The sequence below is a fragment of the Loxodonta africana genome, chromosome 14 (assembly GCF_030014295.1).
Source record: "Loxodonta africana isolate mLoxAfr1 chromosome 14, mLoxAfr1.hap2, whole genome shotgun sequence".
Lineage (NCBI taxonomy): Eukaryota > Metazoa > Chordata > Mammalia > Proboscidea > Elephantidae > Loxodonta > Loxodonta africana.
The window spans coordinates 70,490,831-70,503,935 of record NC_087355.1 but is presented as its reverse complement, the minus strand read 5'-3'; the positions used below and the strand labels follow the sequence as shown (position 1 = coordinate 70,503,935).

At 41.5% G+C, this 13,105-nt stretch overlaps 1 protein-coding gene across 4 annotated transcripts in view; it reads left to right on the top strand.

Moving 5' to 3' along the window:
- Positions 1 to 13,105, top strand: part of SNTB1 (syntrophin beta 1) — a 255,140-nt gene that overhangs the window by 203,216 nt on the left and 38,819 nt on the right. For all 4 annotated transcript variants that reach the window (XM_064268023.1, XM_023545677.2, XM_064268022.1 and 1 more), the window contains exon 4: positions 8,676 to 8,815. In XM_064268023.1, coding sequence (XP_064124093.1) covers positions 8,676 to 8,815 — 140 coding nt within the window. The remainder of the gene's footprint in view (positions 1 to 8,675; positions 8,816 to 13,105) is intronic.

Here is a 13,105-nt window from a genome sequence, read left to right as displayed (position 1 = left end):
TTTTCCCAAATGTTACACCAGTTTCCATTCCACTGGCAGTGTATGAGTTTCCATTAGTTCCACATCCTCACCAACACTTGGTGTGGTCAGTCTTTTTAATTTCACTCATTCTAACACGGGTGTGGTGATAGCTCGTCTGGCTTTCACTTGCCTTGCCCTAATGATGTTGCACATCTTTTAATGTGCTTATTTGGCATCTATATATGTCTTCTTTGGTGAAGTGTCTGCTTAAATATTTTGCCCATTTTTATTGAGCTGTTTTCTTATTGTTATGGAATTTTGAGGGAACTTTATATATTCTGGATACAAGTCCTTTATCAGATACATGCTTTGCAAATGTTTTCTTCCAGTCTGTGACTTGTCTCTTCAACCTCTTAACAGCTTTCAGAAAGTAGAAGTTTCTAATTTCAGTAAAGTACAATTTAAGATTTTTTTCCATTTGTGGATCATGCTTTTGCTGTCATACCTAAGAAATATTTGCCTAACCCAAGGTCACAAAGATTTTCTCTCTTTTCTTCTAGAAGTCTTATAGTTTTACATTTTACAGTTAGGGCTATGATCTATTTTGAGTTCATCTTTTTATATGATGAGAGGTACAGAAAGAAATTCTTTTTTTTTTGCGTATATACCCAATATTTCCAGGACCATTTGTTAAAAGAGTGTTCTTTCCCCACCGAATTGCCTTTCTCCTTTTTTGAAATTTAGGTGTGAATCTGTTTCTGTTTTATTCTCTCTATTCTTTCCCATTGATCTGTTTATCTTTACACCAATACCACACTCAATTACTGTAGCTGTATAAATAACTCAAAGTCAAGTAGCATTATTTCTCCAATTTTGTTTTTCCTTTTCGAAGATGTTTTGTCCATTCTAGGTTTTTTGCATTTCCACATGAATTTTAGAATTGGCTTACTATTTTCTACAAAAAGCCTGCTGAGAGTTTTGCTATGATTGTGTTCAATCTATAGATTAATATGGGGAGAATTGATATCGTAACAGTATTGATCTTGCAGCACGTAGACACGGGATACCTTCACTTTTGTTTCTGTCTTAATTTTTCTCCGAAATGTTTTGTAGTTTTAGTATACAGGTCTTGTGCTTTGTTTCATTTATCTCTAAGAAATTCATATTTTTATGCTAGTGTAGAAGAGTATTACATTTTTATTGTTTTCAATTTCTAACTTGGTTGCCAGGATATAGAAATAGTATTGATTTTTATACATTGATCTTGTATCTTGCAACCTTACTCAACTCACTTATTACTTCTAGTAGCTTTTTGGTGAGTTCCATCAAATTTTTTACATAGATGTTCATGTGGTCTGTGAATAAAGACTTTTTTTTTTTTTAATTGAACTTTAGATGAAGGTTTACAGAACAAACTAGGTTTCTCATCAAATGGTTAGTACTCATGTTGTTGTATGACATTGGTTAACAACTCCATGACATGTCAGTCAATACTCTCCCTTCTCAACCGTGGGTTCCGTGTTACCAGCTTTCCTGTTCCTTCCTAGCTTCCAGTCCCTGCCCTAGAGCTGGTGCACCCCTTTAGTCCCTTGTATTGTTCCATGGGTCTGTTCTTTGGCTGAATGGTGAACCTCAAGAGTGACCTCATTACTGAGCTGAAAGGGGAATAAAGACAGTTTTACTTCTTCCTTTCCAGTCTGGACGTCTTCTATTTCTTTTTCTTTAGCTTAGAGTCCCATTGTATGTCCTCTGTTGTGGAATTAACAGTGAGGTGTTTTCTCTGATTTATCTACAATCTCAGCACCGAAGTCTCCACTATGCTAGCTTGCACTTTGACTTTGAAGAGGCTTCCAATTATGACCCTGGCATCTGGAGCTTTATTGAACAATATAAAGTCTAGAACCCATTTCAGGTTTTTTTGAGGGGAAGCAAGTTTGAAACGGGTGACTGCAGTTGTTGGTTGGTGGAAGAGCTGACATATAAAAATAATTCCACGCTCAGATTATCTTTGTTTTAATTATCTAGTGCTGTTATAACAGAAATACTATAGGTGGGCAGCTTTAACAAAGAAAAATTTATTTCTCACAGTTGGGAGGCTAGAAGTCCAAATTCAGGATGCCGACTCTAGTGGAAGGCTTTCTCTCTCTATCTGCTGTAGAGGATATTCCTTGTCTTTTTTCAGCTTCTGCTCTTTGATGATCTTTACGTGGGTTGCCATCTATCTTTCCCCATCTCTGCTTAATCTTCTTCTTGTATATCTCAAAGAGATTGACTCAAGACACATCCTACATTAATATTGCCTCATTAACATAACAAAGAGAACCCACCCAGTTGATTCCCACCCAGAGTGACCTTATGGGACATAGTAGAACTGCCCCATAGGGTTTTCAAGTTTGTGATATTTATGGAAGCAGACTGCCGCATCTTTCTACATCAGAGTGGTTAGTGGGTTCAAACCATTGACCTTTCGGTTAGCAGCTGAGCGCTTAGCCACTGCACCACTGGGGCTCCCTAACCACAGGTATAGGGGTTATGATTTACAGCACATTTTTTTTATATTTGGGGGGACACAATCCAGTTCATAACAGCCTTCTTTAAATGTTCCAGTCAGATCACTGACATTCCATGTATTTCACACTACTTTCTCTGGAACAGTTTTTACACTATCATCTTAACACCCATCAGACAGAATGTTTGCTCATTCTGCTCTCCACTCTAAAAAAAATTAAAAAAAAAAAAAACCCTAAATTCAGCAGTGATCCAGACCTCAAACAACTTGGGATTTGTGTGAGGTGAGGGAAATTTGTCTTAATAATTTGAGGCCTCCACAGAACCCTGTTTTGAACATTTTCTTTCTATCCTTTTCCGCTCCTCCATTACCTTCTCCTCCTTTTCATTCTCCTTTGCATCCAAGTGTAGATGTCCTGTCGGGCTCCTGATTGCTTGTCTTGGAGGTTGTTCAGGGCTAACTGTAAGAATTGGGAGTTGGAGTGGCCTTGCTTACTGTATTCCCTGTGGCCTCATTTAAAAGTTCCTCCTCTTCTTTGAGTAGAGATGATCTTTATCTGCCTCCCTGAGAGTGGTGCAGGGATTAATTATCTAATGTTTGTAAAGCACTTGGAAGTTGATAAATGTTAATTATTATTACACTGGTATCTTGTCCTTTGTTCTATACACCTAGGAAACTGAGGTAAACAGACTTAAATTAAAAAGTTGTCAAGATAACCATGATCTCCAAGACAAAAGTGTGATTGACCTTCCTTTGTGAACTTTTTCACTCTGTTCTTAGTCACTGTCCCTCCATCTCAGTCTCCCTCCCTGATCCATATAGCTGGAAGACTGTAGTGGTAGCAGTTTAATAGTCTTGAGGACTCCCATGTTGGGTGGGGGCAGTGGTGGTTTAGTGATGGAATTCTCATCTTCCATGGGGGAGACCTGAGTTCAATTCCTGTTTAGCACACCTCATGCAAAGTTACCACCCATCTGTCAGTGGAGGCTTCCGTGTTGCTATGATGGTGAACTGGTTTCAGTGGAGCATCCAGACTAAGACAAACTAGGAAGAAAGGCCTGGTGATTTACTTCAGAAAATCAGCCAATGAAAACTCTGTGGATCACAATGTCCAATCCACAATCAAGCAGAACTTCCTTCTGTTGTGTGTGAGGTTGCCATGAGTCAGGGACCAACTAGACTACCGACTCAATAGCCGTTAATAGCCACCATCTTGGAGGTCTTTTGTATAGATTGTCTTGTTGAACACTCCTGTTAGCAATAACTTAGTCCCATTTGGAAGGTGAGGAAATTTAGACCCAGCAAAGTCAAATAATACTTGTCCAAGTTCACTCAGGTCTTTAACTTGGTATTCACTTAAACTACCTTAACGTGATAGGGAGAATAGCCTATTAATTTAGTTATTAAATATAAATTTTTAAGGCTTATTTGCTACGTGGAGACCCTGGTAGTATAGTGGTTAAGAGCTGCAGCTGCTAGCCAAAAGGTCAGCAGTTCGAATCCACCAGGCGCTCCTTGGAAACTCTATGGGGCAGTTCTACTCTGTCCTATAGGGTCGCTATGAGTCGTAATCAACTCGACGGCACTGGGTATTTGCTATGTGCAAAACACATCTCTAAGCTCTCTACAGGTACTGAATCATTCTAATCCTTACAACTCTGTCTAAGAGGCACCAGTAATATTCTGCTCTTTGGAAGTACCTGTAGGAAAGACACTGAAAAGTTTCAGCACAACAGTCTCTTTGAAAGTAATCTGCAGACTACAGGTACTTTAGAGGAGTCTAGATCAGGAGTTTTCAAACCATATTCCACGGAGCACTGGGAACCCTACTAGGGAGAGCGGGTGGATGTAGGATAAGGAGATAACGCGACTGAGGTGTAGCTTCCCAACAAGGATGCAACCTCAAAAAAGCTGTGCTTTGATCGCTTTCCTGTTGTGCTTCCACTTGCAGTGTAATTGGGACAGAGGGTTCAATTAATTTTAAAAGTTTGAAAATAACTAAACTAGATGATTTATGAGACCTGTCTCAAATACAAGATTCAATGAATCCACTTTCCACAGTTCTTACTAGTAACTTCTTACAACTATTCGTTTTGAATTCTTCCCATACTATAAGCCTTTTCTCTCACCCTCTGTGGAGATGAATATGGGGGTTAGTCACTATATTCTGCGTTTAAACACATGTCTTGGGTGCAAATCCTTTTTGCATCATTTGGATTTGATGGAACATCTTTCCAGAAAAGCTGGGTAGAAATAAATTTTTGCCTTCCTTTGAATGGGGTTCAGCTCACCAAAGTCATGCTTCAGAATAATTTTTGAACTGAATGCTTATTTATCTCTTTCCTTCCTTTGCCTTCTTCATTGGAAACATGATTAGTTCTTAATACACTGACAATTAAAGCATCCAGTGGCAGGAAACTGGGATTGAGATGGACGTCATCACGTCACGTCACATCACATCACATTACATCACATCACATTTTACTAAAAGGTAGACACATCCCAGAGCCGTTATCTTAACACTGAGATATCTTCGGATTCCAGGAAACTGGGATTTGTCATGGAAGTTGTCACTAGAACAATAACACAAATACTTGAGTCTGAAGAAAATTATTTGAACAACTGAGAAGGCTTTGAAATGTGGTGGCACAAAGTATAGTTTAAAAACCGTGTTCTTCAACATGAAATTTTTCTCCTGGGAAAGTCAGTTGTCCTCATGGGCACTTCTACCTTGAAGCATTCACACAGTAAGAAAATGGCAGCTGTCCACACAGGAATGGTGAAAAATGCCCACCCCAAGTGTTCTCACAACAGAGTTGATAATATCCAAATGACGCTGGACTCTTATAAATTGAAAAATATTATAGGGCTTTGGAATTGCTCCGACTTACGTATACCACTTGATATGTGTGTGAGTAAGTTTGTGATCCCACCAGCAGAGAGTTCTGCGTTTTCACTGTTAGTATTTATCGTTGAGGTTTATTTTGCAAACTTAATGCTGTTTTTGAAAATCATGCTCAGTCGTGCTCACATTTAAATGACTGATTCCAGTCCAAGTTAATGGATCAGATCTGACTAGGTAAGTAACGGAATCGCTTCGGGAGGATCATTTTAACTTTTTCAGCCCTGTTTAATGAGCTGAAAAAGTAATTTACTAAGTTTAATGTAGAGGATGGAAAAAAATTTATTCTGAATCCCCCAAACAATTTTTATGCCTTGAGACCACAGCTTATTCACCTAGTAAAATCTGGTACATTGGCTTCTCTAACAATCCATTCTGATCTCTTGAAGCTGCTGTTGGAGAAAAATCTTCTTATAAAAGCAATAGGCTAAAGCTAGATTTTTTTGTAAATGCATAAAGGGAGGAGTAAGCCAGGCAGCCATTCACATTCTAGTCTAAATAGCTTTGAAGTGGGTTTCTTCCTTCTAGAAATGGAGTTTTTATTTGGAATTGTTGGAGGGGGGCATTAAAAAATAAAGGTCATCATTGTCAAATGAGTTCTTCCCAGGACAGCTTTCAAGAGGATGGGAGCAAACGGTATTAAAATTGTCAGCACCAGTGATATTTTTGGCTTGCTTTAAATTTTTTCCTAAAAATTATTGGTGATGGCTGCACATGATTAAAGTAATTGGTGTCACTAAATTGTATATGTGAAAAACATTGATTTGGCAAATGTTTCATTATGTACATTTTTACAGCAATAAAACTCCCCCCGCCCAAGGAAAGTCATTGCTTTGTATTGTTGCCATTTCCAAAAGATAATTTTTTTTTTGACACATTTAAAAAATCAGCCAGTCAACCACAGTTTCCCTACCTTAAGTTTTCCTGAAGGCTTTGCCGTCTGCCAGGCACAGTGCTAAGCACATCATATGCACTGTCTCTTTTAATGCTCACTGTAGCATTATGGGAAACCTGGTTGCATAATGGTTAAGTGCTATGTCTGCTAACCAAAAGGTTGGCAGTTTGAGTCCACCAGGCGCTCCTTGGAAACTCTATGGGGCAGTTCTACCCTGTCCTATACAGACGTTCTGCCTTGGAATTGACTCGACGGCAACAGGTTTGGGTTTTTGGTTTGGTAGCATTATGAGGTTAAGTGCTACACGGTGCTTACGCTTCACTGTGCTAAAAACACTTTACAAGTATCAATTCATTTAATCCTACTAACAACTCTCTGTTATAGGTACTAATATTTTCTCATTTTACAGATGAAGAAACTGAGACACAGAAAGATTAACTGACTAGCCCACAGTTAGTAAAATGTGGAGCTAAGATTTAATTCAGGCATTCTAGCTCCAAAGTCAGCCCGGTTGCTTGCGATATTATCCTTATCATCAAGGGAAATAAAGCCCAAAGAATAATACCTTGCTCAAAGTCACACAGACAATAAGTGGCGGAGCTGGGACTGAGATTCAGGTAGTCTGAACATATAACCTACAAGCTCAGCCCTCCCACCATCCCACACATCTTCTTCTTGATGATCGCGTATTCCTGATATACTGGTCATGCGTGTTAGCTTACAGCAAAAGCCATCCACACCTGCTTCCACCTCAATACGGATTTCACTGTGGCACTGAAGAAAATAATAGAGAGAGAAAAATCAGCTTTATCATTTCTTTAGCTTGCTGTCTAGTTTAGTTCATTTCTGAATAGATTTTGGATGGTGGTTTGTTATGAGCAGGTTGCGTCATCACTGAATTGTTTGTCAGCGTCAGAGAGGACGTTAACCTTATCTAGAGCAGCCCTTCTTAATCTTTAATGGGTGTATGAATCAAGCACCTGAAGATCTCGTTAAAATGCAAACTCTGATTCTTTAGGCCTGGGGTAGACCTGATAGTCTGCACATCTTTCTTTTCTTTTTTTTTTTATTGTACTTTAGATGGACGTTTACAGAGCAAACTAGTTTCTCATTAAACAGTACACATATTGTTTTATGACATTGGTTGCCAACCCCACGACATGTCAACACTCTCCCTTCTCAACCTTGGGCTCCCTGTTACCAGCTCTCCTGTCCCCTCCTGCCTTCTCGTCCTTGCCCCCGGGCTGTTGGGCCCCTTCAGTCTCATTTTGTTTTATGGGCCTGTCTAATCATGAGCTGAAGGGTGAACCTCGGGAGTGACTTCATTACAGAGCTAAAAGGTTGTCCGGGGGGCATACTCTCGGGGTTATTCCGGTCTCTGACAGGCAGGTCAGTAAGTCTGGTCTTTTTTTGTGAGTTAGCATTTTGTTCTACATTTTTCTGCAGCTCTGTCTGGGACCCTCTACTGTGATCCCTGTCAGAGCAGTCGGTGGTGGTAGCTGGGCACCATCTAGTGATAGTCTGCACTTCTACCAAACTCCCAGGTGATACGGATGCTATTGGCATATGGTCCATGGCTTTGAGTAGCAAGATTAGAGCATTGAATTTTTCCAAACTAAGCATAAAGATTTACCCCAGCCCCAGGGTTCAAATTGGAGGGAGGACATTTTCATATATGGAGAACATTTAGAGAGTCCGGGAAGGGTCAACACTGGCCAGAGAGAAAGCTCATAAGATAAAGTCTGAACTACAATGGACTTTAATCGTCACCTGGTCTAGTCATCCACTGAGGCTTGAATCTTCTCATATCCCTGCCAGGTCATCTCAGCCCTGAGTTAGAGAGTTATCTGCAGTGAATAGAATTTACCATTCATTAGAACGAGAGAAATTTCCAGATAATAGTGCCTGAATCGCAGAAACAGTCAGAGAGAGACTAGGGGAAGAGATGGTGGTGTCTCACACCTGTTCCGATAGACACTTGCCTCAATAGTACATTTTTCAGAGCCTTTGGATATTTACTCAAAAGCTTTCAAATCTTACCCTTTCATTTTTTAAAAAATGCATTCTACCAGGGAACCAGCTGGGAGTGCTTATTCCCCTGAGCATTTGCCTCCCACGACGAAATAAAGATTTCTGCACAGACTGGCAGGTGAGAAACAGTGACAGCTGTTTGGCAGCTGGGCTGCTTCTTGGCTGCACTGACGATACGTACCAGGGACTTTGAGACAACAGGTGTTTTCAAGGATCAGGCATCATGAGACCATGATTCGCTTCTTCCCATTTTGATCTTGCAAGTTGAACCAAAGACAGTCCTATTGTTGGGTCTTGTGATGGGGGGATGCCAGCGTCTCCTTTCCAGACACCCCTTTCTCAGTCTGTTGTTTGACAGTTTCTGTTTTCTGTTCCAGGTGCCAGGGGAGAATGAGAAGCAGTGGAAGCCAGCCCTCCTTGTACTGACGGAGAAGGACCTTTTAATCTATGACAGCATGCCCCGGAGGAAGGAGGCCTGGTTCAGCCCAGTTCACACATACCCTCTTCTTGCCACCAGGTAGCCATGGCCTTGTGTTGGAGTGTGGCTTGTTTGCAGTTTGATCCTATTTTAGGCAGTTACAGTTATTTTAGTGCATTATATTATTGTTCACTGTTGCTGCAGGGGCTGAGAGCTCCTCAAGCATATGGTTGTAGTTGTTCTTAGCTGCCGTCAAGTTGACCTCAACTCATGGTGACTCCGTATACAACAGAACGAAATGCTGCCCAGTTCTGCACCATCCCCATAATCAGTTGCAGATCAGACCGTTGTGATCCATAGGGTTTTCAGTAGATCACCAGGCCTTTCTTCCTAGTCTTTCTGGGAGCACAGCTAAAACCTATTCAGCATCACAGCAACACGCAAGCCTCCACTGGCTGACAGGTGGCGACTGTACATAAGGTGCACTGGCTGGGAACTGAACCCTGGTCTCCTATGTGGAAGGCAAGAATTCTTACTGAACCACCAATGCCCCTATCCTCAAGAATTAAAAAAAAAAAAAAATTATATAGCCACACATTTTTAGCCAGATAAGTTAATTATCATTTATGGCCGAACATGAGATAACACAAAGAACAAAATGCTCATAATTGTCACCATCTGTGAGATGGTCCCTGTCTAGCCACTTTCCTGGGCCTCTGTCCACCCCTCTTTGAGATGAGGAAGACACGTGTGTAGGCACTCGTGAAGTCCAAGTAGATTCGTTAAACAAGGGAGCTTCACTTGGTGGCTCAAAGAATGTCCCATAGGAATGTTTCACTAGAGCTTTTTAAAGCTTGTTCAGCATGAGAAACCTCAGCAAGTTCTTTTTCAGTTGTGTAATGACAGACAATGGGACTGCCGGCACCTGTCTGGTTTTTAGGACCTTCAGAGCACATTTATGGTTCATGTGAAATACGGTGTTAATGCATCATATACTTGTCTCCTCCTTCGAAGAACTATTTGCTGAGCAAATCAGAGCTGACTCTTGCCATCAAGTAGCTGACAACTTTTCGACCTGGCAGAAGACAGCTCTGTTTCTATGTACTTTATGACAATGGGCACAACTTTTATTCCTTCTATGCCTCTGTTTCTTTACCTGTATTTGTGGCCTCCTTAGCATAGTACCTGGCAATATCAGTGCCTAAAATGTCTGTTGGAAACCCCATGGTGTAGTGGTTAAGAGTTCACCTGCTAACCAAAAGGTCGGCAGTTTGAATCTACCAGCCACTCCTTGGAAACCCTATGGGGCTGTTCTACTCTGTCCTGTACGGTCACTGTGAGTAAGAATCGACTCAATGGCAGTGTTTTGTTTTGTTTTGTTTTTTAGTAAAATGTCTGTTGAATTAATTATTGAGTGATGTGGGGTAAACTCTGGAAGGAGTTTGGTACAACTCCTGTTAGGACTAGAATGAACTTTAATGGTCATCTGGTCTAATCATCCAACCAATGGTTGAATCTTCTCACATCCCCACCAGCTCATCTCAGCCCTGACTTAGAGAATTATCTGTGATGAATGGAACTCAGTATTCAATAGAACGAGAGAAATTTCAAGATAGTGCCTGAATCGCAGAAACAATCTAAGAGAGACAGACTAGGGGGAGAGGTGGTGATGTCTGAAAGTAGCTTATTAAGCAAAAGCTCCCAGGAGAAACCTGGAAGCAGGTAAGGGAAGAATAGGGAAGGGGAAGAAGTCAAGGAAAGGTAAAAAACCACTAGCGACATGTGGCTAATGTAAATTAATTAATTTTAAATAAAATTAGTATTTCAGTTCCGCAGTGGCACTAGCCACATTTCAAGTGCTCAACAGCCACATGAGGCTGGTGGTTACTATGCTGGACAGCACAAACCAAAAGCGTTGCCCGCATCACAGAAAGTTTTATTGAACAACACTGCCCTCGAGCATGAATCACTACCTCAGCATTTGTCCTGACTCAGCAGGTAACTGGGCTTGCACCCTCCCTCAGCAAAGGTTGGAGAGAGGACGTATGCCTGATCTCTGCCTCAGAGTCGTCAGCCTAGGGTTGTTGATCTTGGTTTTCCTTCCCCCCTTGTGAAATTCAAGTATTGCCAGGTGGAAACCCCAGATTCAGCTTGGCACAACTCGTCTCAGCCAATAAACGAGAAACCAAGATGGGAGAACAGAAAGGCACTTTATTTCATTGCACAAAGAAAGGAAGAGTTGGGGCGAGAGGGAAGGTTACTTTTATGAGGTTTATAAGCAGGAAGTTCATACAAGTTACATTGGCAACATTCTTAATCATACTACACAGGTGCAATGAGGTTCACATAAAACTTCATGCATTGCATGTTCAGAAAATGGCAGTTAAACTCCACGCAGAGGTGGGGAAGTTACTAAGTATGAGGTATGAGGTATTTAATGCACTTAAAGGTCATCCAGAATGTCAACATGGCGCCTAAACCGGTTTCCATTGATTTCCTCCGGTTTCAGGCAGCAATTAAGGAAGGGGAAGCCAGAATATTAATGTAAATCTACAGGGGGTGCCAAGCAAGCTGCTTGAGGCAATGGAATTTTCCACAGCCTGAGGACCTCTGTCTTAAGAGGAAGTCAGACACCCCTGCCACACCGTTCTTACAGGTTTCCTAGGCTGTAATCTTTACAGAAGCAGGTCACCAGGTCTTTCTTCCACAGAGCCACTGACAGGGTTCGAACGCTCAACCTTTTGGTTAGCAGCCAAGTGCCTATAACTGTTGTGCCACCAGGGCTCCTTTTGTGATCATTTAGACCCAAAGATACAGGATAAGAATTCAGGGTCTACAATTTAAACATAAAGGAGATGAAGCAATAATTGCCCTCCCAACTCACTGTCCCCCCAAATTACCCAGCCTGACCACTGAACTGTAAAATGAAAACTTGTTATTATATATGTATATTAGCTATATGAGCAGTGATAGCACTAGGCCCGTAATAATTACCATTTTCCAGCTGGCAGCCGGTGAGGCACAGTATGTTCAGGGTGCTAAAGTGACACTGGATATTCGTTCTTACTTCATCCCCCTCCAGCTGGATGGTAACTTGCTGTTTGCTACAGACAGCAGCCTGGAAATAAAAGAGCTGGACTTCCCATCCTGGTCTTCCGCCCACCAGGCTCATAACTCTCCTTTAGAGCCTTTTTCTGGTAAATGAATTCCGCCCAATTTTGTCTCCAAAGCCACAGGGAAATGTACTTTGGTGAAATATGTCTTAACAGACCTTTTGGCTTGTGTACCCGCCCCCATAATTTGCTTGCTCTGGTCACGGTCAGCTTCCCTCCCGACACTGTGGATGTACCCAGAAAAAGGCTTTTTGGAAAGCAAACAAACAATGAGAAAAAAACGACACAGCCCTTGCCTGTGTAATGAGGCTGAGGAGATGTACACAGTCCTGTTGCAGCTCCAGGCTGGGCTTCCGAAGGAATTGCTAATGCGAAGCAGAGTTCCCACCTGCTGAAGATTTATGCTGTTCTATTCTTGCTTTTTTTTTTTATTCTTGCAGATAAAGCCCTTTCCCTGAGGTGGGGGGCTGGGCGGAGGCTGTTCATTTATGACAGTGGGACTATGCACTCTTACTTTCTCAACATCCCCAAAATGGTTGAGGTCAAATTTAGTTGTTGTTGTTAGGTATCGTCGAGTTGGTTCCAACTCATAGCGACCCTAAGCACAACAGAACGAAACAGTGCCCGGTCCCGCGCCATCCTTACAATCATTGTTATGCTTGAGCTCATTGTTGCAGCCACTGTGTCAATCCACCTCGTTGAGGGTCTTCCTCTTTTCCACTGACCCTGTACTCTGCCAAGCATGATGTCCTTCTCCAGGGACTGATCCCTCCTGACAACATGTCCGAAGTATGTAAGACGCAGACTCGTCATCCTTGCCTCTAAGGAGCATTCTGGCCGCACTTCTTCCAAGACAGATTTGTTCATTCTTTTGGCAGTCCGTGGTATGTTTGATATTCTTCGCCAACACCACAATTCAATGGTGTCAACTCTTCTTCGGGCTTCCTTATTCATTGTCCAGCTTTCACACGCATATGATGCGATTGAAAATACCATGAGGTTAGAGGGAAACCCTAAATCCTTCGCTTACAGAAGTCATCCAGTACCTGCAGGGCTGCTGACCTAGCCCAAATTTATGTTCATCAAGGAATCTGTCCTTCACTTCCTGTGTGTTCCACACTGTCACTGTGTCCTTTTATATATAAGCATTTGGGCACATTGCTGTCAAGTTGCATTGTCTTTGATTGTGTATGTCTAAAGAAGGGAGCTATGTCTTTTTGTTTTTAAAACCTTTTTTTGAAGTATAATTTATAAATAGTAAATTTATAATATAAAT